At 40.7% G+C, this 27,843-nt stretch overlaps 5 protein-coding genes across 9 annotated transcripts in view; all 5 read right to left on the bottom strand.

Moving 5' to 3' along the window:
- Positions 1 to 2,285, bottom strand: part of LOC122612363 (GTPase-activating protein skywalker) — a 54,032-nt gene extending 51,747 nt beyond the window's left edge. For 4 of the 5 annotated variants that reach the window (XM_043785924.1, XM_043785921.1, XM_043785918.1 and 1 more), the window contains exons 1-2: positions 2,103 to 2,256; positions 195 to 417 (exon numbers count right to left, since the gene is read on the bottom strand). The gene's annotated coding sequence lies outside the window, so the exon portion shown is untranslated. Of the gene's footprint in view, positions 1 to 194; positions 418 to 2,102 lie in introns of all 5 variants that reach the window. The other variant, XM_043785919.1, reaches the window with a different exon arrangement.
- A 132-nt stretch (positions 2,286 to 2,417) lies between these two features.
- LOC122612362 (microsomal triglyceride transfer protein large subunit) lies at positions 2,418 to 6,192 on the bottom strand. The gene is made up of 6 exons (XM_043785916.1): positions 5,976 to 6,192; positions 4,573 to 5,372; positions 3,587 to 4,517; positions 2,986 to 3,526; positions 2,753 to 2,920; positions 2,418 to 2,695 (listed from the first exon to the last, which is right to left on the bottom strand). The coding sequence occupies exons 1-6, from the start codon at positions 6,040 to 6,042 to the stop codon at positions 2,542 to 2,544; spliced, it is 2,661 nt and encodes an 886-aa protein (XP_043641851.1). The 5' UTR covers positions 6,043 to 6,192; the 3' UTR covers positions 2,418 to 2,541.
- A 427-nt stretch (positions 6,193 to 6,619) lies between these two features.
- LOC122612366 (replication protein A 32 kDa subunit) lies at positions 6,620 to 7,809 on the bottom strand. Its single transcript, XM_043785926.1, has 4 exons — positions 7,673 to 7,809; positions 7,551 to 7,612; positions 6,906 to 7,486; positions 6,620 to 6,790 (listed from the first exon to the last, which is right to left on the bottom strand). The coding sequence occupies exons 1-4, from the start codon at positions 7,683 to 7,685 to the stop codon at positions 6,712 to 6,714; spliced, it is 735 nt and encodes a 244-aa protein (XP_043641861.1). The 5' UTR covers positions 7,686 to 7,809; the 3' UTR covers positions 6,620 to 6,711.
- A 173-nt stretch (positions 7,810 to 7,982) lies between these two features.
- LOC122612365 (endonuclease III-like protein 1) lies at positions 7,983 to 9,520 on the bottom strand. The gene is made up of 4 exons (XM_043785925.1): positions 9,385 to 9,520; positions 8,853 to 9,320; positions 8,575 to 8,745; positions 7,983 to 8,518 (listed from the first exon to the last, which is right to left on the bottom strand). Exons 1-4 carry the CDS (start codon positions 9,493 to 9,495, stop codon positions 8,120 to 8,122), a joined length of 1,149 nt encoding a protein of 382 aa, XP_043641860.1. The 5' UTR covers positions 9,496 to 9,520; the 3' UTR covers positions 7,983 to 8,119.
- Positions 9,521 to 9,648: 128 nt separating this feature from the next.
- LOC122612361 (probable multidrug resistance-associated protein lethal(2)03659) lies at positions 9,649 to 14,334 on the bottom strand. The gene is made up of 7 exons (XM_043785915.1): positions 14,110 to 14,334; positions 13,624 to 13,872; positions 13,407 to 13,560; positions 11,593 to 13,343; positions 10,325 to 11,537; positions 9,853 to 10,269; positions 9,649 to 9,800 (listed from the first exon to the last, which is right to left on the bottom strand). Exons 1-7 carry the CDS (start codon positions 14,175 to 14,177, stop codon positions 9,771 to 9,773), a joined length of 3,882 nt encoding a protein of 1,293 aa, XP_043641850.1. The 5' UTR covers positions 14,178 to 14,334; the 3' UTR covers positions 9,649 to 9,770.
- Between the last annotated feature and the right edge of the window lie 13,509 nt (positions 14,335 to 27,843).

Raw genomic sequence — 27,843 nt, 5'->3', positions numbered from 1 at the left:
CAAATTTAAATAAAACTTATGATCACAATGAATCACAAAAAAAAATTGTTTATGATTGAAACCAAAGTCTACGTGAATTGCAATATATTATCAAAAGAACAAATGAATCATAGAAAAGGTGACAGTGCAAATAAATTCGATATTCTGCTGGGGAGAGAGCGATAAAAAATTGAGGAGAGTGTGACTGCTATTACCTGCCAATATCTGGTGTTTTTGTTCTTGTTTTTTTCTGCCCTGTCTTCGTTATTTTATTTATTTTTACTTTTTTCTGTGTTCTTGTTGCGTTCTCTTTTTTTCTGATATGCTGCACTTGTTGTTCTTCTTATCCTGCTTTCGTTGTTTTATGCACTCGTTTTTTGTTTTGCTTGCTTCGTCCGTTTTATCGTGTTGTCACGTTTTCACTTTCACAGGTAAATTCTAAACGACATATATTCATTTTCGCAATTTATTATTCTGCCAATGGAGTCGTGGGAGACGAAGGGCACTCTTTGTCCTTTACACACACACTCACGCACGCACAAAGGAGTGTGAGGAAACGAGATTCAACTACCTTAGAAGATTGATTTATAATTTCGGAAATTCACTGTTTTCGTATATTTCAAGTGGTTTAGCTTTTTTCGCCCTACATTCATTTTTTTATTTATTTATTTTTTTCATTTTATTTGTTTCAACGGGAACCGAAACCACCAGTAACGCGGACGAAAAATTATCGGGCAATACGAAAGAGCGCCTTTTGCGAGTTGCTTAAATAGACATTCGTTGGATGGTTCGGTTGCGAACCTCTCGTCGATTCTCGCTCTCCAAAGTTTGACGAACAGTGTGATAAAAGTGCTGTGGTTGGCATAAAAGCTTTTTTAATTAAATATATTGGTTAAAAATCTATAAGATATTTTGAACTTTATAAAAATAGAACACAAATTAAAATTTTTTTTATAAATTTTAATTTTTTACATTGAACTTATTTATTAAACAGTGACATTATAGCATAAAAGATTCAAAATTGGACCACTGTGCTGTTGGATGTCGAACCAGCGAGATTTAAACAAGTTTGAGAGAGCGTGACCCGAACTATACAAAACAAAAATATTATGAAGAAATGCATTTATATGAACATATATTTACAAATTAACCAACTTTTCAAATACACCAAATTAATATGATCGGAAATTGCTTTAAAACCACTCTAAATTTTCACAATGCCTATAAGAAGGGTGTGTAATACCGTTATAAAAAGTGGGAGAATAGGGATAGAGCAGCAAGTGCGCAAGTGTGTGTGGTAAAAAAGTACCCCTATCACAACGCAGGTCACAAAAATAGTAACATTCAGTGCCAGTGGTTTTGGATATTCTAGAAAATTTCTTAATAAATGTTAAATTAAATTCAAATGAAATCTTGTTCAGGCCCTTAGCAAAAAATGAAATCTCTCAGTTTGGATGGAAATAACCCTCTTGTATATATTTATCTCTACTCTCATATTCTATATTACGTGGCTAGATAATATAAACTACGAATGCTAATTTTGCCGGCGTATTTATGTTATAATTCCGTGCTAATAAGATGCCAAGGCAAGCGCACTTCAACCGAGTATGCTTTATTATTTTTTAATACTGGATAATAATAATTTAGCAGAAAAAATTACAAAAATTGCGAAACATTTCACACGTGTTTTTTTTTTGTATTGCAACTTCACACAACAAAAATTCCCGCACACACAGGCACACATGAAAATGAACGGAACACGTCAACAACAACAATTCTCCTTCTTTCCCATCTCCCATTTCGGTTAACCTCTCTCTCGCTACAATTGTGTTTGTGTGAGTTTGAAAAGCCAGGAAAATGTTAATTTTGGTACATTGCCTCGCACTTAAACGCGTAAGTTGGTGTCCGAAATATCGATTTATTGAGTTTAAGCAGTTTAATTTGTCGCGCCTTTACGCTTGCTAATAATAGTATCTTCTTTCGGCAATAGAATAATTTGTTTGTTAGTGAGTGTGTGCGACGAGCCTTCTAATTCTCCCAAAAAAGAAGAAGAGCACAATTTAGTGGCCTAATTTTTTGCACTGCTCCGGAATCAAGCTTCTCTGATGCCTGTTTTTTTTAACCTTTATTTAATATTTTTCGCGCTTTCGACGATACTTTTGCAATCAATTTATTTACTTTTCGTGCTTGTAAAGTGCACCTCTTTAATGCCGCGTTTTAAGAGAAGCACGCCGTAGTGTTTAAGGTGCTGCGGAATTTGGTGATGGGAATGCGTAGCCCGTGCTATCGACTAGGTCGATGAGTGACCATTTCGAGTTACGCAACACTTATTGCGGGTTCTTTAAATATAAAATGCCACTATTGTGAAAACGAGACAAAAAGGCACATTTTCGCTTTACCAATCATTTTTGACCTTCTTAAAAGAAATAAAATACTTGTTGCAGATGAAAATTAAATTGTCTTTGTTCGTTTGAGTTTACAACTATATCGAGTCTTAATCTCCGAGTTTTTACATAGAAATATAGTTTTTATGCAAGGAATCTCCAATCTCTTTAGTAAAATCTAATAGTTGCTAAATATGAGGTTGCACATTTCGTTGTTTTTCTGGTTGAGGGCAAAAGTGCACCCAGCTGTTTTGTGGGAGATTGTAGAGCGCACATGTTTGGCATAAGGACGATCAACAGACTGCAGGAAAACTGAACGAACGTTGGTTTGTCTGGAAGAAGGGTTACAATTAGTATTTCAGGCATTATAATAGTTCTAGCAAACTCACTTGAGAAGCTGTTCAGGTCGCTGGAGTTGCATGCACAATTTAATGCCACTGTAGAAGTCCAAGTCCGCATTCAGACTTAACTTAGGTTCATGGGTGATGCTGAAGTCTTGCACTAATTTTGCATACCTAAAACCAACGGCTAAATGACCAAGGACAGCGCTGCCAGTGCTATAAACCAAGAAAACCGTGAGTTAAGAAGTTATTCCATCAAATACTATTACTTTTCCACTTACTTTTGCTGGATTTCCGTCTGGGCATTTCGATTCCATAAACTAAATCCCACCTTGCCATTGAGATCCACACTTCTGGCGCATAGCACTCGCCAGTGAAGCGTCGCCCCGGAGGTTAGGATTATGTAGTGCTCGTTATCCTGGGACAAAGTTGTTGCCTGGTAAGCGGGCGTTGAGTCCGAGGCACTCCCCCCCCACACGTGACCCATTAGCTCAGTCTGGCCGCTGAAAAATATTAAGGGTCGCAGTTGAGCGCCCTGCACACTGATTTCCATGCCTGCGGTAACCGTTTCGTCTTCGTTAAACTCATCATCCGCCGGGATTCCATTATTTCCATCGCCGGATTCACCTTCGCCCACCAGTGAGCCTAAACCGGCAGTGTAGACACCCAGTTTAAAGCTGCTGACTTGAGAACGCCCTGCGTGGAGCAGAAACTCCACGGAGCCACGTTTCAGGATTCCCTGATTCACTTCTTGGATACTTAGCAGAGTTTCGTTGAAGGCTGGTGCCTGGGAAAGCTGACGGGTGAGGACGGTCGTAAGACCTGCAAGTAATTAGGTTAATAATTGGTTGAATGTGTTACATTTTGAAATGAGGCACTCACCCTTTTGTCCCAGAACATTGTAGTTGTTGACATGCCTCCTTTTTACAAGCTCCGATTCGAACAAATCCCTAAATCGCGGACACTTATCAGCCAGCATTCTTAGCTTCTGCAGCACGTAGGTTTTGATCTCAAACTGGCGATCATTGGAGGCCAGGTAATCCAAAAGGTAGCCCAATTGCTCCTGAGTTGGCCGGAGGGATAGCATAATATCCAGAGCCAGAGTGCGAGCGGAGCTATCAAAGCGACTCTTTCGCTGGTAGAAAATGCTTTCGAACTGCAAACGATGCGAAGAGTTAAAGCTACCTAGGGGAAATGCTTTCAGAGCCTGCAAGGCAGCCACTGATAAATTGGGGGTCTCGCCAGTTTGACCGTGCTTCAACAGAGCTTCAATGGTGGCGGGATCCTGGAGATTTTGCAGAGCCCTAATGTACAAAGTGGGATCTTTGGAGGTAAGACCTTGCAGGAGATAAGAACGCACTTTCTTCGGCAAAGGATCTTCAGCATTTAATCCGCTTTTACGGGTCAAGGTGGCCAGTGTTTGGATGACGCTTTCCCTCAGTTTTAAATGCTTTTTGATAGATTCCTGTTCTAGCAATCCGTACAAGTGATCAACTATATTCCTATCCGGATGGGTAGCGACCGCCAGGGACTGCAGGTATTTTTCTAGCAGATCCAATTGCTCGCTTGTGGTTTCCGACTCTTTGTAAAGGAATCCAAATGTGGCATTGTGAGCATCAAAGGTTTGAACAGCGCCGAAAAGATCCACTAACTGGGGCAGAACTTCTGAGTTAATCTTAAGTATATCTTGAAATTGTTCTTGCCTTGTGATGCGAGCAAGGGGAATTAGTTTCACGTAAGCAAGAGCCAGCGAGGATTTGCCCACATCACCGGATTGAATTTCCCTTAGAGAACGTTTTAATTGATCCTCAAGCTGAAAGAATATATTTTTGGTTCAGCAATCTCCAAACATGGTATTATTTACTTACTGTTTGCTCTTTGATCTCGCTGATCGTGCTATCTACATCGGATTCAAGCTTGAAGACGCGATACCATTCCAGGAGGCTCTGGATGGTCGTATCTAAGCTGCCTAGTTCCATTTGCTTGACTTCCTCCGATCCTTGCGAGATGTGTTGCAGAATCAAAGTGCTCTTCACGGAGCTACCCACATCCGGTTTAGCTGCTAGATTGAGACGGTGAGTCTCCTGAGACTCGGCCTTCAAGAGTGTGCCCTCTGAAGAGAGCTCGTAGAAGACCGTCTCCTGTGCTTGCTGAGTAACGCCCAGAGCTTCTTCTGGGTGATAGTTGACCCTAAGATCCCACAGAGAGCAGTCTCTTTTGGTTTTCTCCACCATCGTGGAAGATTTGACCTTATAGGACACACTACACAAGCCAGAAACATCCAGTTCCTCGTCTTGGGATGCATCCAATCTGAGCTGCAGCAGGGAAGCAATTCCGCGCTCCAAATTCAGCAGGGATTGATCTTTGGAAGTATGTGCTATGACCTTTTCAGGCTGTCCCTTAACCAGACTGATATAAAAAGGTCTATCGGGTATCTGGGTAATTGAACGGGATTTTCCAGAGGACTCAACCTTGCTACCGCTGATAAAAACCTCCAGTAATTGGTCTTCATCTCCACTCCAAACTGAGTTGATCTTGAGATCGGTCTCAAATGTATACCTTGTCTCCTCGGCCCTTGAATTTTGTCCCAGTTCCTGGAGTATCACATGATTCTGTAGCTTGAAAATTTGCTGACTGTTCGGAGCTATTAAGGCCGTTCTTCCCTCTTCTAAAAAAATGTGGTCAAAAAGAAATAATAGAACACGTCATTAGTCAATCGAATTGTTATAGCTTTCACGCAGAAGCAGCGCTACATGCTGATAATTTCGTCATCTACTAAGCCTGGGTCGAGGTTATCAACAAGTGGCCCTGCACAGTGGGCAGCTATAATGCAAATAGTTAAAGCAACGCGTACGGTGGAGAGATGATCTGAAGGATGGATGGGGTGATTAGATAGCAATGGTCGATGTGGATGTGGTTATAACAGAGGGATTTTTGGGAGCAAATGTGCCAGTGTTTGCGTTATTTTTTGTTTTCGAACGGGTAACTACACGTTCTTGTCTAATTTAAAGAAACATAAACCATACATATAGTTTTTACAGTTAATTTCCTTAACCTGTAATACTGTAACTTGCCACACTGTAAAAACAGCTGATTCAATGGGAAAGTGTGTCAGATAAAAGTTCTCTGATGGCCTTTTATTTGTGTGCGAAGGTGGAGGAGTGGTAACGTTACTGTTGTTGTTTATTGCCAAACGCGGCCACTAACAGTTCATTCAACTTGCACAAAACCCATTTACCCAACTAAACGTTTAATATTGGCATTTACGTACCTAAAAATCCCAAAAAGAATGCCAGCAGAAGCAGGGATTCCAGGCACTTCTTATGTTTGTTCTCCATTTTCTCAAGGTCTTTGTTCGATTCTGTACTTATTTTAAGCAGAGTGAGCAGAGGTAAATTAATTCATTGATAAGACTGTGATGAGCCGGCTGGCGACGAATTTCAAAGCGGAATGGAAACAGAACCGAGCTGAGGAGCGAGATTCCGGCTTGTGGTGACTTGAAGCAGCTGAGAGTCGCTGAGCTGGGCTGTGGTGAGAATGAACAGCTGGCAAGCTAGAGGGCGCCACTGATACGGGGAAGGCCAGAATGTAAATTATCCACTTCTACAAACTTTTTACCATTAAAAATTAAAAATGTGTTTTTAATTTAATTTCTACAACTAGACAATATGGGCAATATCGAAAAGATGCCATGCGATGAAGTCAAAACATATTTCGAGTTCTCATTTGGCCGAGAAATCGATAAGAATAATGTATATTGACCACGACCACTTGAAGATCACAATCTCTATAAAATAATCGTTTATTTCCATATGACCACTACTTTTTGTATTTGTCACCTTTTTTATACCAATAATATGTTTTCTAGGGATTTGTTTTTTTATTTTCTGATTATTTTATAAGAAAAATTGAATGTATATCTAAATGGAACATTTTCCCGTTTAATCAAAACTTAATACATAATTCAATACGCATTTTTAAATTACATTTTGGTTGCCAGATTCAATTTACATTGTGCAAATAAAGTGATCTGCGTCAATGCTGGAATAAATATGTCCCTCGGATATCATAAAGTCCAGAATGTTGCTGAAAATCAAAAAACGACAAATGTTATAATTACTTAATAATAATATCTACGAGCTTAAGGAACAACGCTCATAAAGGATATCACTTTTTGAAATAGTTTCGATAAACTGCTTACGTCAATTCAGAGTCGCTGATATGGGAAAATTTGGCTTTCAGTTCCTTGCGGGAGATGCCTTCCTCGGAAACATTGATCTTGATAGCCTGGAAGACGGCCTGCTGCTTGGGCTCCAGTCCACTGACAATGGCCGAGCTCTGGGAGGCGGTGAAATCAGCTATGGAGCCTGAGTTGGAAGAAGTGCCTGCATGAGCTCCACCCTTGCTCTGGTAGTTCTCGGCCCTGTAGCGGGCATTGAGTACTTCCAGCAGGTGGGTGCAGACCTCGTTGGGATCCAGAACAGGCAGTAACTTGAAGATCATTAGGGTTTTAGAACCTCCTTGCGATCGGGTGGTGCCGTAGACCTTTACGTAGTTGTTGATCATAACTTCGGGTGCCTTCAGAGCGTCGCCCTCCTCCAGCCAGTAGTGCGCATCGATTCTGCCGCTATGATCCTCAAGGGCGTAGGTAATCTTTGTCGAGGAAGTCTCGATGTTCCGCACTATGGCCACAACACAGGCCATTGCGTACTGCATGCCGAATAATTCGATGTTTCCCTCCGGGGCGTCCACAATCTGCTTCACCACCAGGGGCACTATTCCCTATTTGTATTCATACAGATGTTGTTTAAGTTGTGGAACTTGGTGGAACTTGCGATTTACTTACTTCTCCCTTTTGATTACTGGCGGCTCCACCGGGCGCAGTTTGTGTGGCATTAAAATCTCCAACTAAAAAGGAGCTCTCGCCATTAGTTCATTTACTTTTTCTGTGATACGAGCTCTACTTACATGAGTCATTCATTTTCTTGACTTTTTAGTGCCTAATACTTAACTACTTTAGATAATTTCGCAACAGGCCGCTGGTAAACAACAAAACGCGCCAATTCAGAGCTGATAGTGTGGCCGTTGGTCGAGGCTGAAGGAATACCATCTATTGGGTATATAAAAAAAAAACGAGTATCATATTAAAAAAAACCGAATGTTAATAAGTAAATGCTAAAAACAACTTTATCTTATTTAGTTTTGAATAGATTTTATTCAGTTGAGTTAGTAAAAATCTACAAAATAAAATATGGGTTTTATGAAAAAAAAAAAATAATTCCGTGGACCTACAGCCCTTTATAACTCATTTATTTTTAAATGGGTAACACAGTTTATTTCTTAGCACAAGCAATTTTAGTAACAATTAAATATTTGTAACATTTTTCTGCTTTTGAAATGCTCTTCTTACTATTGTTATTTCTTAATTTTAAAATGTGCTGAAGGACATATGTTCTTGTTTAAGCATTCCACACAATTTGGCTTCACTGGGGTGCAAATGGTTTGTCCAAAGCCCACGAATAAATGATTAACCTCTGCCCAGAGACTAAATGGCAGCCACTTCTCTAACGCCACCCGGGTTTGCTCTGGTTCCTTAGTGGGCTTCGGCACCCAACCCAGCCTGTTAGAAAGGCGGTGGACATGAACATCCACTCCGATTCCGGTGATCTTATTCCACGCCACTGCCATGCATATATGAGCCATCTTGGGGCCAACTCCTGGAAGAGCTACAAGTTCCTTGACATTATTTGGAATGTCCGAATCATACTTGTCTATCAGTATCTCCACGGTTTGCTTGAGGTATTTGGCTTTGTTCTGGAAAAGATTGAGAGTAAGAGCGATTGATTTATTGCCACACAACTTTCTCTAACCTTGTAAAAGGATACCGGATGCAGTAAGTTCTCGAGTTCTGTCACTGGGATTTCCTTTACTTTCAGTGGAGTTAGACTTCGGTCTTTTAGACGATTCATGGCTTCATATGTAGTTTGATCCTTGGTTTGACTGGATAGCATCAATGCAACTAGGTTTTGAAAGCGCTGGGTCTGTAAAGAAGTTGTTTATTTGTAAGTTATTCTTATATGTTTATTGTTTGTTGTAAGCTGTATGCTTAATTTGTAAAAAACTGAGCTACACTAAATGAAAGAAATACCTTCGAATCTGCTTTTAAATCGGCGCATCGATGGCATCCCATGGTGTCTACTGGTGCACTTCTGGAAATTCTCATAATGCGAATGTTTTCTAAGTGGTTAAACCACAAAGGATGTGGTGCTTGCACCTCAGAGTAGGAATCGGAATCTCTTTGAGCTTCCTGCTCTCTTTGGTGTTTTACTTCCAGTTTCACCTTACTCACTGTCACTGGGGAGTCCACAGCATCAGGCAACACTTTGCATTTAACCACAGTAGCCGATCCCATTTTAATTCTGGTTACCATCTGATCATCCTTTTTATTCTTTTTGGGTGCAACCCGAGCTGGAGATAAGGGTTCCCTTTTCATGGTAGTTTTTTTCAGGGATTCCCCATTTAAAAGACGTTGCTTTCGAGTTTGGACGGGCGAGAAGTACACTGAGTTAATGGATCCTGTTGCGCCCGAAGATACGCCAACTAGATCCTCGATATCCTGGAAGGTTTAGAAACTGCGTCTGGAGATTTGCTATTAATGTTTTTCGTTTTTTTCCGCCTACCCTCACGTTATCTGCCCGATTTTGACGGATTATTATTTCCGTGGGCTTTATAATATCTCCCCGATTTGCCAGTTTTTTGGCCAACGTTAATTTCTTTACATTTTTTGCCATACTTAATATAATTTTTTCGCTTCTGTTTCTGTTTGTTTACATTTCAAACCTATCGATTTTAGTATTGAAACGGTCACACTTAACTACTAAAAGCCGGTAAAATTTCATGGTATCCAAAAATTAGGGTATTAAAATCTTTTTTTTAAATTTAAGTATAGAAAAGAGTTAAGGTTTTATAATACAACAGGTTAAACATCTAAACAAATAAAATGGGTTTTTAACAGTGTAACAAAATATATGGATTAGCTACTTTCTAATTACGATACGATTATTATTTATTCAGATAGCAGTTTTCTTTCGTGGGCCTGCAAAAAATTTATTAGCATCAAACAAAACTAATAAACTGCGTGTACTGACCTGATGTGCCATCTTCAGAAGGTGCTCGAAACTGGACCGACCCGTCTGGAGCACCATCCCGTAAAAGACTTTGCTCCCCGATTGTGTCAGTAATTCGAATGGAGACCCGAACTCTACTAGAGTGCCAGCGTCCAGAACCATAACCCTATCCGAGTCGATGATCGTGTTCAATCTATGGGCTATGGTCAGAACGGTGCAATCCCTGAACTTTCGGCGAATGGTGGATTGTATGAGGGCGTCGGTTTGGGGATCTACATTTGCGGTGGCCTCGTCCATCACAAGAATACGGTTCTCGCGGAGAATCGCCCTGGCCAAGCAGACCAATTGCCTCTGACCTACACTGTAGTTGGCTCCACCCTCTGCAACCACACTTTCCAGGCCTTTTGGCAGCTCGGATATTTCATCTTTGAGGTGAACCTGGCGAAGGAAGAGTGTTTATTTATGATTATAACTTTTGGGAAAAAATTCTCACCTCTTCTAGTGCCTCCCACAATTTCTCATCAGCATACTGTTCAAAGGGATCCAAATTATAGCGTACGGTGCCGGAAAATAGCACAGGTTCCTGGGGAATTATAGAGATCATGCTGCGCAGATCGTGCAGCCCAAGCCCGACAACATCCTTGCTGTCTATCACCAAAGATCCATCGTTGTAGGACAACCTAAAGAGGGCATTTATAAGGGAGGACTTTCCAGCACCCGTTCTTCCCACAACGCCAATCTTTTCGCGTGGCTTGATAATGAAATTTAGTGACTTGAGGACTCTATTCGTCTTGGGATCGGGGCTGTATCTAAGACTTAGTTGCTCAGCACTAATTAGACCTTCTTGTGGCCATTCCTTGGGTGGTTTCTTGTCGTCTGCGGACTCAAATTCTCCTTCTGTTTCCAGGTTTCTATATTCTAGCACTCTTTCCACAGAAGTCATGGAGTTCTCCAGTTCAGCGGATTGCCTCATTCCCCACTGAACAGTTCCCGTCATGGACATAGCCTGGGTAATAACTAAACCGATTTGACCAGGGTTATCCAGCGGGGGGTTAAAGTAGCTCATTAGCGTTACCGATATGACGTAGGCCACGCAAAACAGATCTAGATAATAACCAAAGGCTCGATTTGTGGACAGGAAAGTGTAGTATCCGGAACTGTGGAGATCCTGGAAGTTATCGTATTCCTTAGTCAATAATTCCTGAGCGTCCATAGATCTGATGGTGGGTAGGCCATTTAAAGTGGCACTAAAATGGGAATACATTGGGGATCTGGCTATGGCTTCCAATCTCTTTACGTCTCTCGAAGTGCTCAAATAGAATTTACGAAGAAAATGGAAGGCTAGGAACATGGTGATGGTATTAATCAAATACCAGGGATTTGTGATGCACAATACTCCTATAATTCCACTGATTGTGAGAAATATCTGTATGCAATCTAGCATCACTGCGGGCAGAATTTCATCCACTTGCCCCAAGTCCATGGCAAATCGATTGAGGATTCTGCCCGAGGGATTCGCATGAAAGAAGTACAGAGCGGTGCGGGAGACTCCTTGGAACATGGTATTATGTAACTGAGTGGATGAGTGCATCGCCATGCTGAAGAAGAGCAGGGTTCGAAGCAGGGCAAAGATCACTAGGGCTGCATTAATTTCACTAAAGATGTAAATGTCCAAAGATGAAGAGGAGGAGTCGTGATTTTTAACCCTGTTAACGTAGGTTTTTAAATTGTGAATAATATAATTCATTTAAGCATACTTACCAGTAGGAAAGGAAGTAGTCCCCGCCAGAAGCCAAAATTTGAGTGCCCAGGCAGAAGACGGCAACCAGGACGACCATTAACCATCCAGAGCCGGCGGAAAAATATTTCCCATATATGCCCAGCCCAACATTCCCCTGGGATCGTGATTCCTGAGCAGGTTGTCTTTCATTGTCCAGTATAGAATCCGTTGCGGAATCCACAGAAGTTACACTGAATCTGCTTACACGACTACTTTGCCGGGAGTAGGTTGACCTATCATCATGGGCATCGTTTTCTGCATTACCATGTTCCTGATCAGAATCCCCCTTTTCCTGGGCCTCCTTGGCCAAGAGTTTGGCAAAGTCTTGGCCACTTTTAAGCATTTCCTCGTAGGTGCCAATAGCTGATATTTTTCCCTTATCCATGATCACTATGAGATCAGCATTTTCCAGAAATTGCAGTTGATGGGTCACCAGAATCACTAGTTTATCCCTAAGAAAGTCACGCATGCACTCCTCGAATAAATGGCGTCCTACATGAGTGTCCACAGCACTCAAAGGATCATCGAGGAGGTAGGTATCAGCTTGTCGATAAACAGCCCTGGCCAAACTGATCCTCGCTCTTTGACCTCCGGATAGGGAAGCTCCTCTTTCACCCACAAAAGTGCGATCGCCGTGGAGCAGTTCGAAATCTCTTTCCAAAGCACATTTTCTTATAACATTTCGATATCGGTGCTTATCCATGGGAAGGCCGAATAGGATATTATCTCTAACGGAAGCATTGAAGAGCCAGGGTTCCTGAGAGGCATACGAGATTTTTCCCTGGACTTTCAGCTTCCCCGACTCACCAGGAAGCTCTCCTAAAATGGCTTGTATTAGGCTGGATTTTCCAGAGCCAACAGGTCCAATCACAGCCACCAGTTGAGGTGGACTTATACTGATGTTTATGTTTTCCAAAACGGGCTCCACGTGATCATGGTTCCAACGAGCTTGAAAGGATTGCAATTTCACAAGGGGTTCTCCTTCGAAAAGCTTATTTTCTTGCCCACCTTTAAAGTGCAAAACTGCAGTTTCACTTCTCATCATAAATGCTTTAATTCTCCGCAGGGTCACCATCATCTCTGCAAATTGGGACATGCCGCTCGGAAAGAATTTGCACACCGTGCGTCGCAGGATATTGTAGAAAGCGGTCACTGAGAAAGCCCTCTCCGCCGTTAATTCTCCGCCCATCAGAACGAATCCCAGAAGACTTACGAATATTGCGATTCTACTCAGAGTAATCTCAAAGGACAGAAGAGTGCCTCGGATGTAGTTCACCTTGCGAATGGAGCTCATTTCACTGCGCCGAAGTCTCTCGATCAGACTCCCAAATGGCTTCTCCCAGGTATACATCTTGATTACCTGAATACCTGATATGATCTCATTCATCATCCTAACCCGCTGATCAGTTCTCAGGGCTGTTTGGAGTCTAAGTCTCGAAGTCAGTCGGCTGAGAAAAGTTTGGACCGGCAGGTATAGAAGTAGTATTCCGATTCCGTACAGGGAAGCTACTCCGATCTGTTGGTATAGAAAGTACGAGGATATGAGCAACTCCAGCGGTCCCAGCCAGAGAAAGTGAAAGTGTATCAAAGCGCGATCGAAACGGCCCAGATCGTTGGATATGAGATTAACCACCTGACCTGTGGTTGTATCTCCCAGAGCAGTGCGACTCAATCGGAGTGCTTTTCGATAGATAGCCGTACTAACCGCCACTCTCATTTTCATGGCCAGGTGCTAAGGGGAAGAATCTTCTTGTATTACAGTACATAAAAATATTTTTCTTCTCTGAAATCTCACCATTAGGCCCATCATAAGAGGGTGGAACATCAGTACTGAAAACAGTATGCTTAAAACCAAAGTTAATCCATAAATTTTTGCCCAAATCCCATCTCCATTTCCACTTTCTGTGAACTCCGCTATTAGAGCTGCTAGGATTAGTGGTAAGGTCACCCTGTCAGAGAAAGAAACTTCGAAAATATATTGGTCGTATAACCAAACATCATTCCTTACGCACCTTGTTCCTAGCTCGAGAACTCCAATAAGTATGCCAGACAAAAAAAGCTGCCATCCGAATACCTTTAATATAACCCTAATTATGCTTGGTTCGTGTTTTGCCGTATCCCCACAGGAACTGACTTCTGACTGCCAAGTCATAAAGAATTTGTCTCCGAGAGTTTCCGCTTTGTGTCCCTTTAGAGTCTTATATAGATCGGTAGGCTCAAGTGTTTTCTTTCTGCCCTTGAAAAGTATGGGCAACGCAAAGCTGGAAAATACATGTAATCCACGAGCATTAATATTTATCAGAATATTTGCTATTCAAACTCCGAGTTTCTTAAAGGCCTTCCTTCAAAGTACATACAAACGTGATAACAGTAAGTAATAATAAGTAATAGACGTGATCTTACGTCTACTGATAACAGTAACGTGTTGGAACGATTTTTCGTGACGAAATTGTTGTTTTAGAACACTTATGTTTAATGGAGCTTTTAATAAAACATACCAAAACATTAAAGAAGAGAAAATCCCCGCCGATTCTCGTGGATTTGTTTTCAATTTTTTGGCCTGCATGTTTTGTAGTTAGTTTTGCTATTTTTGGATTTTTCAAAGTCAAATGCTCTATTTATGTAATTAGTTTGTTGGATTAGCTACTTTTCACTTTAGTTGAAACTAAAACTTTCCGTTTAGCGAGAACCACAATTTCAGATAAAAGCGTCCGTGGGGTTTCGCTTTTTAACTTGATCTGGTTCGTTTTTAGGTGCCATCCCACGAGTGATAAAATTCACGGAAGTTTTCTCACCTGGGTGACGTAATTTATCTCAGAGATAATCTTAGTAGTAACGTCTGTAGTAAGGGAATCCTCTATATTCAGCTATTAGATGTTTACGTTTTCTGCCATTTCGTTGTTGAAATATTTAAGTAATCAATCCTATTTACTGTTAATAAGAGAAACCTTAGAAAACCTTGGGAATTTTTGATTTCATTACAAATTGAAATTATAATTATTCGGATAGATACCTCTTGAATAAAGATAATACTACTGCATATCTAAAAATATACTCTTATCTAGTTTTACCTAGAAGGAAATAAATCTTCACTAGGACTTTGTCCGGTATCTTTGTACTAACTTACATGTGTTTTTTATGCCTCAGTTTTATTGAGTTAAGGGCTTAAAGAAATATCTTCTACACGCCTTAAATAGCGCTAAAGCAATTTTGACTTGACACCTATTTTTCGATCACCAAACAATTACACTCACCATTGAATCTTGATGTTATTATACCCGTTACTCGTAGAGTAAAAGGGTATACTAGATTAGTTGAAAAGTACGTAACAGGCAGAAGGAAGCGTTTCCGACCATACAAAGTATGTATATATATTCTTGATCAGGATCAATAGCCGAGTCGATATGACCATGTCCGTCTGTCCCTATGAACGTCGAGATCTCAGGAACTATAAAAGCTAGAGAGTTGAGATGAAGCATGCAGACTCCAGAGACATAGACGCAGCGCAAGTTTGTCGATTCATGTTGCCACGCCCACTACAACGCCCACAAACTGCTCAAAACTGTCACGCCCACAATGTTGAGAAATCTTTTGATATTTTTTCATTTTAGCATGTCTTGTAAATTTTGATCGATTTGCCAAAAATCTTTTTGCACCGCCCACAAACCGCCAAAAACTGTCAGTGTGGAAATTTCTCCTTTGCACTTCCACCACCTGAGTATCGGGTATCAGATAGTCGGGGAACTCGACTATAGCGTTGTCTCTTGTTTTTCCAATTACAAATACGTTTGCAAATTGTGATTTTGTTGTTCTTCGAATATTAATGACTTAGATTTCGTTTAAAAATGTTATCTTTTTTTTAAATATCTTGCTCTAGTTGTATGTTAAATGATTATAAGAAAATTATATTCTTCAATGTCAAACAAGTTTTTATATATATTTCAATATGATTTTATGTCTCTTTAAATATTTGTAAATTGAGCCATCCATCATTTTCAGCGTTTGCTTAGCTGGCTTTCAATAAGCAAATACATACGAATGAACCAAAAAGTTAAACCACACACAAGTTTCAGTCGGATGCAGATGGTCACGAACTGGCCTTTTTTTCAACATAAATATAATCATAAATGTGTGTGAATATTTTATCATTTATTTACATAATATAACCGACCGCAAGATTTAATTAACCGCAAAAGTGGCAGAGAAAAATTGGAAAATTTCTACACAGAGCGGAAAAGGAAGAACTACATTTAAGCAAGAGAGAGAGAGAGAGCGCGGAAGTCGAGTTCCTCGACTATTAGATACCCGTCCACAGCAATTTATTTTGGGAAGATGAAGAAATATAATTAGAGGGGGATCATATTTCAAATTTTTTGTAAGAACTAAAGTGATAGCTTCAGGTTTTTCTATTATCTTGTAAATGATTTTAAAGATATCTTTTTAACTTCCACTCTTGCGTTTCCTGAGATTTCGACGACGGTAAGAACAGACATACTGACAATTGATTCTAATCAAGAATATATACATGCGTATTAGGGTTGGTTTTTACATGTTACCTACTTTTTAGCGAGTCCGGCATGCTCCTTTTTTAATGAGTAACGCGATAATAATAAAATGCGATATGTGAGTTAATGCAAAACGTAAACATCAAGAAAGGTAAAAATCAAGGAACCAGAGAAATAGATATGCGGACAGCGTGTATTGGCATAAATCGGAGTAATAAGGTAAATATATGCTCAGCTCTGAACACACACAGATACGCACCAACACAGAGACACACTGGATTGGAATGTAAGTCCGGGCAAATAAACATATTTATCTGTATTTATGTTTATCTGACCGAGCCCAACAAAATTAGTAGTACCAACTGTTCCTTGGTGTACCGATTCAGATTGAGTAATAAACAAAAAGGAGTTGAGAAACATAAAATGCCGTCTATAAATGTCATATAATATTAACAAAGGCCTTTCACAGAAGTCTCTAAAGATCTGTTCATCATTTCGCAGACCACCATTCTGAGAAGGCGAGTTGTTTCCAGGTGAAGCCCGAGGACTCTATCAGATGCTTTGTGATTAAATATGATTAAGCTTATTAATATTATTCAATTTAGGAGAAAAAAGATAAATTAAATCTTTGTCTATTTAGATACAGTTTTTACGCTAAAGATTCATTGTCTGTTGAAGAGTAACATCTGTACTCATACGGAACGCTTCGCAGGCAACGTGCATTGACCGCTGCCAGATTCAGTGCCGCTCCCCCTCACACCACCCCTAATCTCCTCCCCTACTCATCTGCAGCTTAGTCCGTCCCTGTTTTCGCCTTATCAGCGGACGAGAACGCAGCATAAGTGCGGCTGTCACTTGGGGCAAACATATGTTTCGCTACAATTTGACGACCGCAACGCTCTTATCAGCCGGCTGCTGATAACAACAACAGCAAGAGACTTAAAAGTGGTTGAATGGGTATGTGGGGGGAGGTGTTGGTTCTGGACAACATAGCACAGCAAACGAAAACAAGAGAGAACCCTGGTCGGTTTCCCCGACTATCTGATACCCGTTACTCAGCTAGTGGAAGTGCGAAGGAGATATTTCAGCACCGACAGTGGCAAAAAGATTTTTGGCAAATCGAGAGAAACCTAAAAGACTAACAGAAATGTGACAAAATATCTAAACCTTTTTTTCAAAAATGTGGGCGTGAAAGTGTTTGCCCGTTTGTGGGCGTTAGAGTGGGCGTGGCCAAAAGTTTTTCTGCAAATCAATACAAATTTACAAAACTAACAAACAAATTTAAAAAAAATATCAAAACATTTTGCAAAAGTGCCGGCGTGGTTGTTTTGGGGGTCTGTGGGATTTTTAGTGGTCATGGCAACACGGGTCAATAAACTTGCGCTGCGTCTATGTCTCTGGAGTCTGCATGCTTGATCTCAACTTTCTAGCTTTTATAGTTACTGAGATGTCGACGTTCAGACGGACATGGCTAGATCGAGTGATCTGATAGTATCCTACGGTCATATAAACTTGATCGCTGGTCTATGTCTCTGGAGTCTGCATGCTTGATCTCAACTTTCTAGCTTTTATAGTTACTGAGATGTCGACGTTCAGACGGACATGGCTAGATCGACTCGGCTATTGATCCTGATCAAGAATATATATACTCTGTATCGTCAGAAACGCTTTCTTCTGCCTCTTACATACTTATCAACGAATCTAGTATACCCTTTTACTCTACGAGTAACGTGTATAATTAACAAATACTAAATTTAAACACGTCTTGCTGCGGTCCACCCAGCGGAGATGTGTTTCATTAAGTGCAGCTAGCTCCATCTCGCTCGCTCCGGATTATCCATCCCTCTCTGCTGACGACCACCTACACGCAGAGAAAATGTTGAGATATATAAATTCCTGGTTTTGGTAATCCCTACCTATTTATTTCTGACAAAAAAACTTGTTGGCCTTTAGTGTTATTCATCTAAACTACAAAAAAAACTTAGCATCCGGTGCCCGGAAAAAGTTCCTGATGTTTATAATTCTGATTGGAATGCCATAACAAACGAATGCTGATTTTGAAAATGTTTATATTTTTTTTTTTTTTTTTTTTTTTTTTTTTTTTTTTTTTTTTTTTTTTTTTTTTTTTTTTTTTTTTTTTTTTTTTTTTTTTTTTTTTTTTTTTTTTTTTTTTTTTTTGAATGTAAAAACGATATTTGTTTTCATACAAAATGGGTTTAACTTGACTTTATTTATGTGTCTAAGATTTATTGATTTGATTTAAATATTTGTTCTATTAAGCGGACATCACATTAACGTTAGCTTGCAACTTATTCTTTAAACTTATACAATCTTTCTCGCTTGATAATCATTTTCAGTGTACTTTCGCGGTCATCAGGGCGATGGTGGGGAGATGGGGAAAGGGGTTCATGTGCTAAGACCTTTTAAGGGGTTAAGGGTTGTCTAGTTGCCACCGCTGACTTTCTGCTCGCAGCGGGCGGTGACGGCAAATACGGTTTACTATCGCACCCCATGTGAGTTTGTCAGTGGCCAATCCTCGACTGAAAGCTGGACAGGGATGCGTATGACAGGAGGCCGCTGGATATAATTGTTATGATCAAAAACAGGCAATTAACAGGGTTCCTTTTCATAAGAAAAGCCAATTGGATCTCCACCCTCCTAGCTGACAATACTGTGTTGAATTCAACTTGATTAATCTGAAACGTGCCATTCAAAGGACTTATAACTTAAATATTGATGTCATTTTTATTTTTAAATGGACCAATAAATATTTTTAAGCACACCAAACTAGTGCCTTCCGCCCCGTTGGTAATTTGTAACCGTATTTAATGGTTAATAGGCTAATAGTTCGCTTTGTAGCCAACGTGCCCCATATAGCCATATCCCCTAACCTTCTTTAAGCACCTCAAAGTTGCCATTGTGCCAGGGAAGTTAAGTACTTATATATAAAAAAGGGGGAGCAAAATATTAAATCCGACCCCTCGATACCGGTCGATTCGCTGCGGTGTGAACGGCAGTGGCAAACAGGCAAATAAACAAACAATCCTTTGGCCTTCGGCCAGGCTTTCGCCGAGGTGCGTATGCATATGGGCTGGTGTGTACACATGGGCGGTGTGTGTTTGGATTCCGGGGGGCTGCTTGCCAGCTGGCTTATTCACGTGCAGGTCGCTCCTGCCGATCTGAAGGGGCTAAAGGGGCTAAGGGGGCTGGACTGGTTGACCTGGCCCAGGAAACAATTAGCTCTAAATAAAATTTCAAAAGAGGCAGTCGTTTGCGCCCGGCAACGGCGGTTTGCCACCATGGCCGGCGAACACGCCACTTTGCGCGGAATGGGAGCTCATATTAGATAGCATGATATCACTTAATTACGGTATTTAAATGAGCAACAAATGATATGCTTTGGGCTTTCAGAGACCGATCAGAAATAACCCCGAATGAAAGTGTGCAACAGCGAACGTAGATGCATTTTCCCGAAATTTATTTCATATTTCAGGCTTTCCGCATTTCATTTCTGTATTGTCAAAACGTGCGCCCTAAACTATGCAACACTTTGTGGGTCGTAATAATCTTTTGGCCAACTTCATGGCCATGGCATGTCGAGCTGTTCATGTGCGAGTGTGTTTGAAATGTAATTGAAATTTAGTTTTCAAAACTAATTGGAATTGCTGCATTATGCAAACGCCGATAAAGCCCCAAACAGAAATGCCTCAAAGTGGGTATATAAAAATCAATGGAAAAAAGGGTCAAACGATTGATTTGAATGGTTTATCGTCGGCGTTTTCTGACCCTAAAAGAGGAAAAATAAAAATGGTAGATAATATTCGTTTACCAAGTTATTAACAGTACTGCTGTTACTATTTTTTATTTTTTATTTCTTATTATATCGTTTATAGGCTGGTCTAAAAAACAATCACGCAAATCCCTTAATAGTTTTGGTTTTTGGCCGAAACGAAAACTACTAGTTTAGCTCAGTGCAGTTGTTTATTCGGAAAAAAACGTTCAAAACCGTTCGACAGAAATTACTAATTAAAATAATTTTCGTGCTCGTTCGACTAAACCCAAAAGTGAACGACGTAAATAATTAAATTAACCGAAATGACATGCAAAATGCTCAGGACAATGGCTGCAAACGACCGCTATTAGGGGATGTTATTGGGGAGGGGTCACCAAACAGAAACTTTAAACTGCTTTGTTGACCCAATTAGCAAACCGTTTTGGCCAACGCGTTCAGTTTTCGGCCAGTATTGTATTATGCATGTCACAGGGAGCTGCAGGTCGCGGAAGTCATTTGCCATCGACCTTTAACTCCCAACTGTAAACTATTTAATGCCTGAATTATTCGAGTTTTAAAAATTTTCAAATCCTCGATGCACATTAAGTAATGTCGCTGATTCACAGAATGTTGTTAGTAAATTGGCACTCCTTTTATTTCCCATATTTATTTTGTTATTCATACAAACTTTATGTTAAGTTGAACAAAAGCCAAAAGTTTACCAAAATTCAAACGCAAAACATTATATTAGTCTCTACATAATAAAAAAAGTTTTATCCGCGCTCAGTTTAAGCCACATTTCGGGCTTACCCTCTCTACTGCCGGAAAGTTTAGCTGATTTACTTTCCATTTTTTTTTTAGATTTTTTTACTGCGCGGGGTATTATGGCGGATATCATTTTTATACCCGTTACTCGTAGAGTAAATATATTTTAAATATGTAAAAGAAGCGTTCGATGTATATATTTGATCGGATAATCAGTCGATCTGACCATGTCCGTCTGTCCGTCCGTCTGTCTGTCCGTCTGTCTGTCCGTCCGTATGAACGTCGAGATCTCAGGAACTATAAAAGCTAGAAAGTTGAGAATAAGCATACAGACTCTAGAGACATAGACGCAGCGCATGTTGCCACGCCCACTCTAACGCCAACAAACCGCCCAAAACTGCCACGCCCACACTTTTGAAAAATGTTTTGATATTTTTCCATTTTCTTATTAGTATTGTAAATTTCTATCGATCTGCAGAAAAACTTTTTGCCACGCCCACCCTAACGCCCACAAACCACCCAAACCTGCCACGCCCATACTTCTGAAAAATGTTGTGAAATTTTTTCACATTTTTGTTCGTCTTGTAAATTTAACTTTATATACCAAAAATCTTTTTGCCACGCCCACTCTAACGCCCACAAAACGCCAAAAACGGTCAGTGTTGTAATTTCTCTTTGCACATTCACCAGCTGAGTAACGGGTATCAGATAGTCGGGGAACCCGACTATAGCGTTCTATCTTGTTATAATATTAAAGTATTTCAACCAAAGGTATCTTAATGATTTTAGTATGGAAGCTGGAACTTCTTTACTAGGCAATAACAAAATTTTACTATATCTCATTTACTTATGTATTATATTGGATACTTTGATTTTGTTAATGAATTCTCATAAAAGGTTCCACATATCACATAATATCTACAGGTGACATGGGTGAGTGTCACTGTTATTTTCTTTATTAAATTAAACTCTAATATTAACTAACTCTAATATTTTTGATTTATTCAAGCAGCTTTGGATTTTGATCATGTATATTGCTCAATTTTCGCCATTTTTCCTGCATGATATTCCCTGGACATGCATGGATATTTTAATTGCAGCTCCTTCAGTGTTCCACCTACGGCCATAGGTAAAATTGTTCAGACATGGAAAAAGTGCCTGCAATTTTCCATCCATTGTCTGTTCATTGTTGTCCCTGCGATTTTGTCGTTTTGTTTTGGATCATTTTGTTTGTGTTGTTTTTATTTTGTTCGGTTGTTTTGTTGCGTTTCGGGTTATATATATAGCAAACATAGTTTTAACAATTTTGGTGAAAATGAAATGCCAACAGCCAACGGCCAGAGGTGTGCTACACGCGTGAACTCCCACTCAGAAATTTGATTTTACGTATTCGGAAACATATTCCAAAATGGGATACATTGAGCAGTCTTTAATATTGTCAAACAAATGTGTGAAAACAAGGTATGGAAAATAAATGAATACATTTTGGGAAGTTACTCCTGTAAATAAGGAATAACAATGGTTGTTATTTGTTTACTATAATATGTATTTTGCGCTTAGGAATCAATTTGCCATAAACGTATTTAGAATTAAATGTTTTCAGTGCATCTACATATGTACATACCAATTCACAGTTGTCAGTGAGGGTGTGCGTGTATTCCCAAGTATACATGCATTTATACAAACACGCAAATTATGCAAACGGCTACCGCAAATAACATAAATTTCCCAAACTTGGCGGCCCGCAACGCACCTGGTAGGGGAAATGGGAAGAGGAGAGTTGCCACTGGGGTACAAACAGTGTTGACGGCAATTCTCAATAAGTGGTAAAATCAGATGAGTTATAATGGGTTTGGCCACTTCCATATTAGCTGTAATATATAGGTTTAATATTTGTTCATACCATTTAAAATCGAAATGCATACATGCGGAAGTGAAGTATGTATAAACTATGTATGAATATAATAATATTATATAATAATAATAGTTAATAAATTAAATAAAAAAATAATGGTAACGGTATTATTCTTTCGAATTTTTACAAATGTACACTAACTTATATCATTCGGCTGTGGAAGTATATTTCTATAGGTTTCTTTAGCCATGATTATTTAAACTTTGCAGACCAGATAACGCCCGAAAATAGCCAAGTTAACAGCACAGGACGTGAAGGTGTTGGATGGTAGCGCCGCATAGAAATGTTAGCGCGATGGCATATCTGCCTGAGTGAGTGTGTATCTGTGTGCCTGCATCCGTCGAGTGTGTGCGTGTGTTGGTGTGTGAATTCCAGTCAACGAACAACTTTATATGCAGCAAAGGCAGGGATACGCAAAATGCAGCTCTTTTGATTTCGTTTAATGCACGCATCTTCAGCATTCATAATAAAAGCAGATTACGAGCGTTGACAACACTGTCAATACAGAGCGTTGGGCGTGGCAGGGGCGGTGGGGGAGATGGGGTGGGGAGGGGCTGTCAACGGCAGCGGCCAATTGCCGTAAATTTTCAAGGCACATGAACGAACGAATGAAATTAAGCTGCTATGCACTAAAAACGAATGGAGCAATGCCCTTTCTCCCACAAAATTCAACATCTTAATTTTAGTCCAGAAGAAATTGATTAATTTATTTAGTTATAAAGTTTCGATATCTGTTTTAGCTAAGCAATTGCATTATTAGTTTAAATTACTCATCATTAATAAATGCGGAACCAAAGAAGCACTATAAATTTGTATAAAATATATTAAGTTTGAAGTCCATTTACATACATATATCACCCAAATATGCATTTATTTGTTGCTTGTCATTCTTTGCCGCCGAAAAGTGTTTTAAATGTCAATCAGCTTTTCGGTACAATATTTTCCACTACCAATGGCTTTCGAAACTCACCGTAGGTAAACCGCCTATATGTGCCACAAAAGAAGCGGCGAGGCCTTCAACTCAAGCTCAACAGAACGATTTAAGTTATGTCAAGTTCTCATTGATTCTCCTTGGACCCGGTCCCACATAAACACACACACGCGCACACACACGCAAACCAACGCACACACACACACACACACACACACACACGCACAGATACGCACTCACAGCGGCACATAAGTTAGTGGCATTAGTGCGCTTAATTAAAGCTGCGCCTGAATGTCAACAGCAACCATGTCAATTTGCATTGCCGGTCTGGGGAAAAATTATACTTTAGTCTACAGACGGGAGTTTACATTTGGCCCACAGGCGTTTTAGCTATCACACTTACAACACAGAAACTTTTACTGTGATCTCCGATTCATGAAAACAAATTTGTATTCTTCGAATTAGGCTCCCCAAATTCTCCACAAAAAACATCCGAAAAGAAATGTGGTCACATAAGATTTAAACAAATTTCGACATGGGTTAAGACCTAATGCCATAAACACTGTTACAAAGGATCTATAGTGACTATTTAAAAATCAAAACTTGTTGCGGTCTGTATTAGTAACTTTCATCTGCATGGGTTGTCCCCCACAATTTGCCCCCCCTCCCACAAGTACCCTAGGTTTTTGAAAGATCTGGGCAGCGTATTTATTTCGTTACTCTGTCATTTGGGAACTGAATGTTCTTAGATGCTGCATGGATTAAGACAAATCAAGTCGAGACCTGGAAAAAGGGAGAGTGCACAGACTGGTGCAGATTTCGCATTCCCACCGAAAAATTGGGTCAAAGATCAAGTGGAGCTCAACTCGGAAGAGAAAGATGAAGAGAAATAGAGGAGAAGCGTCGCGGCAAATATGCAAAATAAAGTTGTAGGAGAAAGAGGAAGGAAAGCAGCGACGCGTGGCATGGGCATGAATACCCGGGGGGAGGGGAGGGCACAATGGGGGCACAGGGGTAGGGGTCAGGGGTTGCTTCACTGAGCGTGATGGATATGCACACACTCACACACACACACACGCAGAAGAGGAGAGCTCCAGCGCAGTTGCAAGAATAAGATGAAGAAATATGCGCGTTTATTTTTTGAGCCTACACTTGAAAAATGAGGCGTTAAAATGTCGTAAAATATGTCGTAGTGTTATGAAATTCTTCCAAAAAAGCTTAGTTACCTATTTGTGGTATAACCATTTGTGAAATGGGGAAATGCCAAACTTAAAGACGAATATTTTATTTATCTTTCCCAGTGATTTATGTAAGAAACCGTGTATTTGAGTCGGCTATAACTGGGTTCATTTAAAATGAGTTGCACTTGTATTTAATTTACATATTGCACTTATTACTGAGAAGAATAGTCAATTTAACGATTGATTGTGATGATTATTTGTTAAATGACACTATTCAGGTTATTTTCCTAGTGCATTGGAACGCCGAGTGCATATGCATATGCCAGCGGTGGGTGGTGGAGGGAAGACGAGTGGGGCGGAGGTTAGCAGCATGTCAGCGCCACAGCTGTGACTAAGCGGCGCATAACTACCAAGTGCCAGCAACTACAACAACTGGATATTCGCGGAGGAGGCCATGAATGCAGTTTGCTCCCGTCCTCCCAACCCCTTCACACACCCCCGCATTTCCCTTTGTAGTCACTGCATTTCTCACTCTCTTTTTTGGCATCCTCGTAGGCGTTGATGATAGCAAGCGAAGCAACAACAAAGCGACGCCGCACAGTGGGACGATGCGACAACAGCCCATTAAATTAAAGGTTGATTGATGGATGGCCCGGAAAGAGCCTGGAACTAGGGAACTAGGGAACTTTCAACTATGATACATATATGGTGCAAAAGTGGGATCCAAATAAATAGGGGATTGATAACGTATTAGCAAGAACCCAAACTCAATACTATAAACGATTATAAATGATATATTCTGTCGGAAATATTATTTCGGAAATATTTGTCCCACTGTCTACATACTACAACCTCTGCGGCGCCTGCAGCGGAATTCGGCAAACTGGAAAACTGCATGAAAATATGCAAAAACGTCGAAATGATTGCGGCTGAGCCGCACAGAATTTCCCCGTTTTCCCTTCCCTGGATCCCATATTCGTCTCAGCATTTCGTTTGCCAACTTCCACAATTCCTTCCCCACCTCTGATTTCTTTTGAGCGCACTTTTCCGCATTTCGATATTTCCTCGCTTTTCCTGTGAATTCGCACGGCCAAAAATACATTATTTTCTAAATGCTTATAAGAATTCCATCACAAAAACTTGTATTTTGGAATCCATTCTTACCAATTTTATAACATTTAATTGTTTTTTGGCGAACTCAAACACAATTTTTCTTGTATTAAAGACTGTTTGTATTCAAATGTTGTTCTTTTATATAAACTTATTTAGTAATGCAACTAGGTCGCTCAAGCCCTCGAGCCCTCAATATGCAGCCAAAATGAAATAAAGTCAAGACCGTAGTCTCTGCTCCCCTTTCGCCACCCATCGTTTCGCATTTTCCTTATTTTTCCCATCGCTTGACGGAGGCGAAGGCGGCTTTCCACCGTTTTCTTTGCGATTTTCTGCGACGCCAACGCTGCTGCTGATTTTCACTTCTTAACAACAATTAAAAGCGCACATAAGTCAAAACCGCAACAACAACAGCGAAATGGAGCAACCAATGTGAGCACAGCAACAATAAATAAATTGTTAGGAACCGAAATGTGGGGGAAAAGTGAGGTGGTCGGGAGGGGAATCGAGAGGCAAAGTGCAGTTGGGAAATACAAAAAAAATCATTTCCTGTAAAACAACTGGTGGCAACGACAGGCACGCTCCCCGCCCCCGGCCCCGCCTGCCACCTACTGAACGCCACTTTAAAGCAATAGCCTTTGAACCCTCATTCTGCTTCACTTCGATACACTGCGAAAATAATATATGTAGATATTAAGCTACTGGGTCTAACAAGCTGAGAGCTTAGACATTGAAATGAAAGATGCGCTTGTAGCTTGGCTAAATATTATCAACTAACTAACTTTTTTTGTATTTTTAAATAATTAGGATTTTGTTAGTGTACCCTGCACTCCGGCGCACTAGCACCACCCACTTTTATTCCCGCCCTAACAACCGGCACTTGCAATTGGAAGGCGCTCGTTGAGCATCGACCGCACAAATAATTGGAACTTAGTCAAGTTGATGGGGCGCAGAAAGGGACGGCCGGAGGAGGGGCGGGGTAAGAAGAAAGGGGAGGGGACGGGGAGACTGCCAGACACAATGAGCCGCTCTTGAAGTGCATTATCCGTTGTTCTCGACATCTTTGCGGCGAATGCCGCTTCATCACTCCGCTTTCTATTCATTTCCCCCGTCTTCCCCGAAGTCTTCCCCCATTTCGAACCCCCCATTGAGGGCTACCATTGATGCCCAAAATACGCACACTCAATCATCGTTTTTGTCTTTTTAGTGGTGATTCCTTTGCTACCCGCACTCCTTCCCGCCTTCTCTCCCTGTCTCACCTTCTGTCGCCCTCTCTCTCTCCCTGTCTCTCTCTGACCTGCTCCCCATCTGTCTGTTGCTTCTTCTTGGCTTCTTTTCGGTGGTGGAGCTGTTGCTGCCGCATAATTATTGCCATTAGGGTGCGTCTCAATTGAGCCCCGCTGCTCCCTGCCGCCCGCTCATCTTCTTTTCCGTTTACGGAGTGCCCGAGGTTTCAATTGAAGCGACGCGTGTCATTGTGGTTTGGCCACACTGCACTGGGTCAAGTGATGGGGAGAACACTGAGCGAAATGCCATAGATCGCATTCAATTCTCAAAACTAAACTGAAACGTGTTATGTAATAGGGCACTCAATTTCAATCATACAGGTTGTATCGTATATACATCGTATATTTCAACATTATAACAAATACATATTTCATCGGTTGTAGGATGATAACTATGAACGAGTATATTTGTATACAAAGACTATATTTGAATTCAGTCCGAATTTCAGAGCAACCTTAAGCTTCAGATGTGCAGTGCTATAGAGCTTTGGCTTTGGGGGCTGGAATGGCGCGGGGTCACAGCTAGGGTCAGAGGCATAGAGCGAGTGCCAGTGGCAATGGCAGCGCCAGACCTTGTGCCATTCGCATTCCGAATGGAAGTGGCCTAGGCCAGTGAAAGTTCTTGACAATGTGCATCATTAATATTGTCTGGCTTCGTGATGCCGCTCTTCCACCCGCCCCGGAGCCGCTTCTTATTCTTCTCGTGGAGCGCAGCTGCTGCTGGTGGCATTGCCCAAATGCAAGCCGAGTTCGATATTCGGGCCATT

Source organism: Drosophila teissieri, chromosome 2R, assembly GCF_016746235.2.
Source record: "Drosophila teissieri strain GT53w chromosome 2R, Prin_Dtei_1.1, whole genome shotgun sequence".
Lineage (NCBI taxonomy): Eukaryota > Metazoa > Arthropoda > Insecta > Diptera > Drosophilidae > Drosophila > Drosophila teissieri.
Note: the sequence above shows the minus strand (reverse complement) of the source record. Positions and strands in the feature narration are given on the sequence as shown.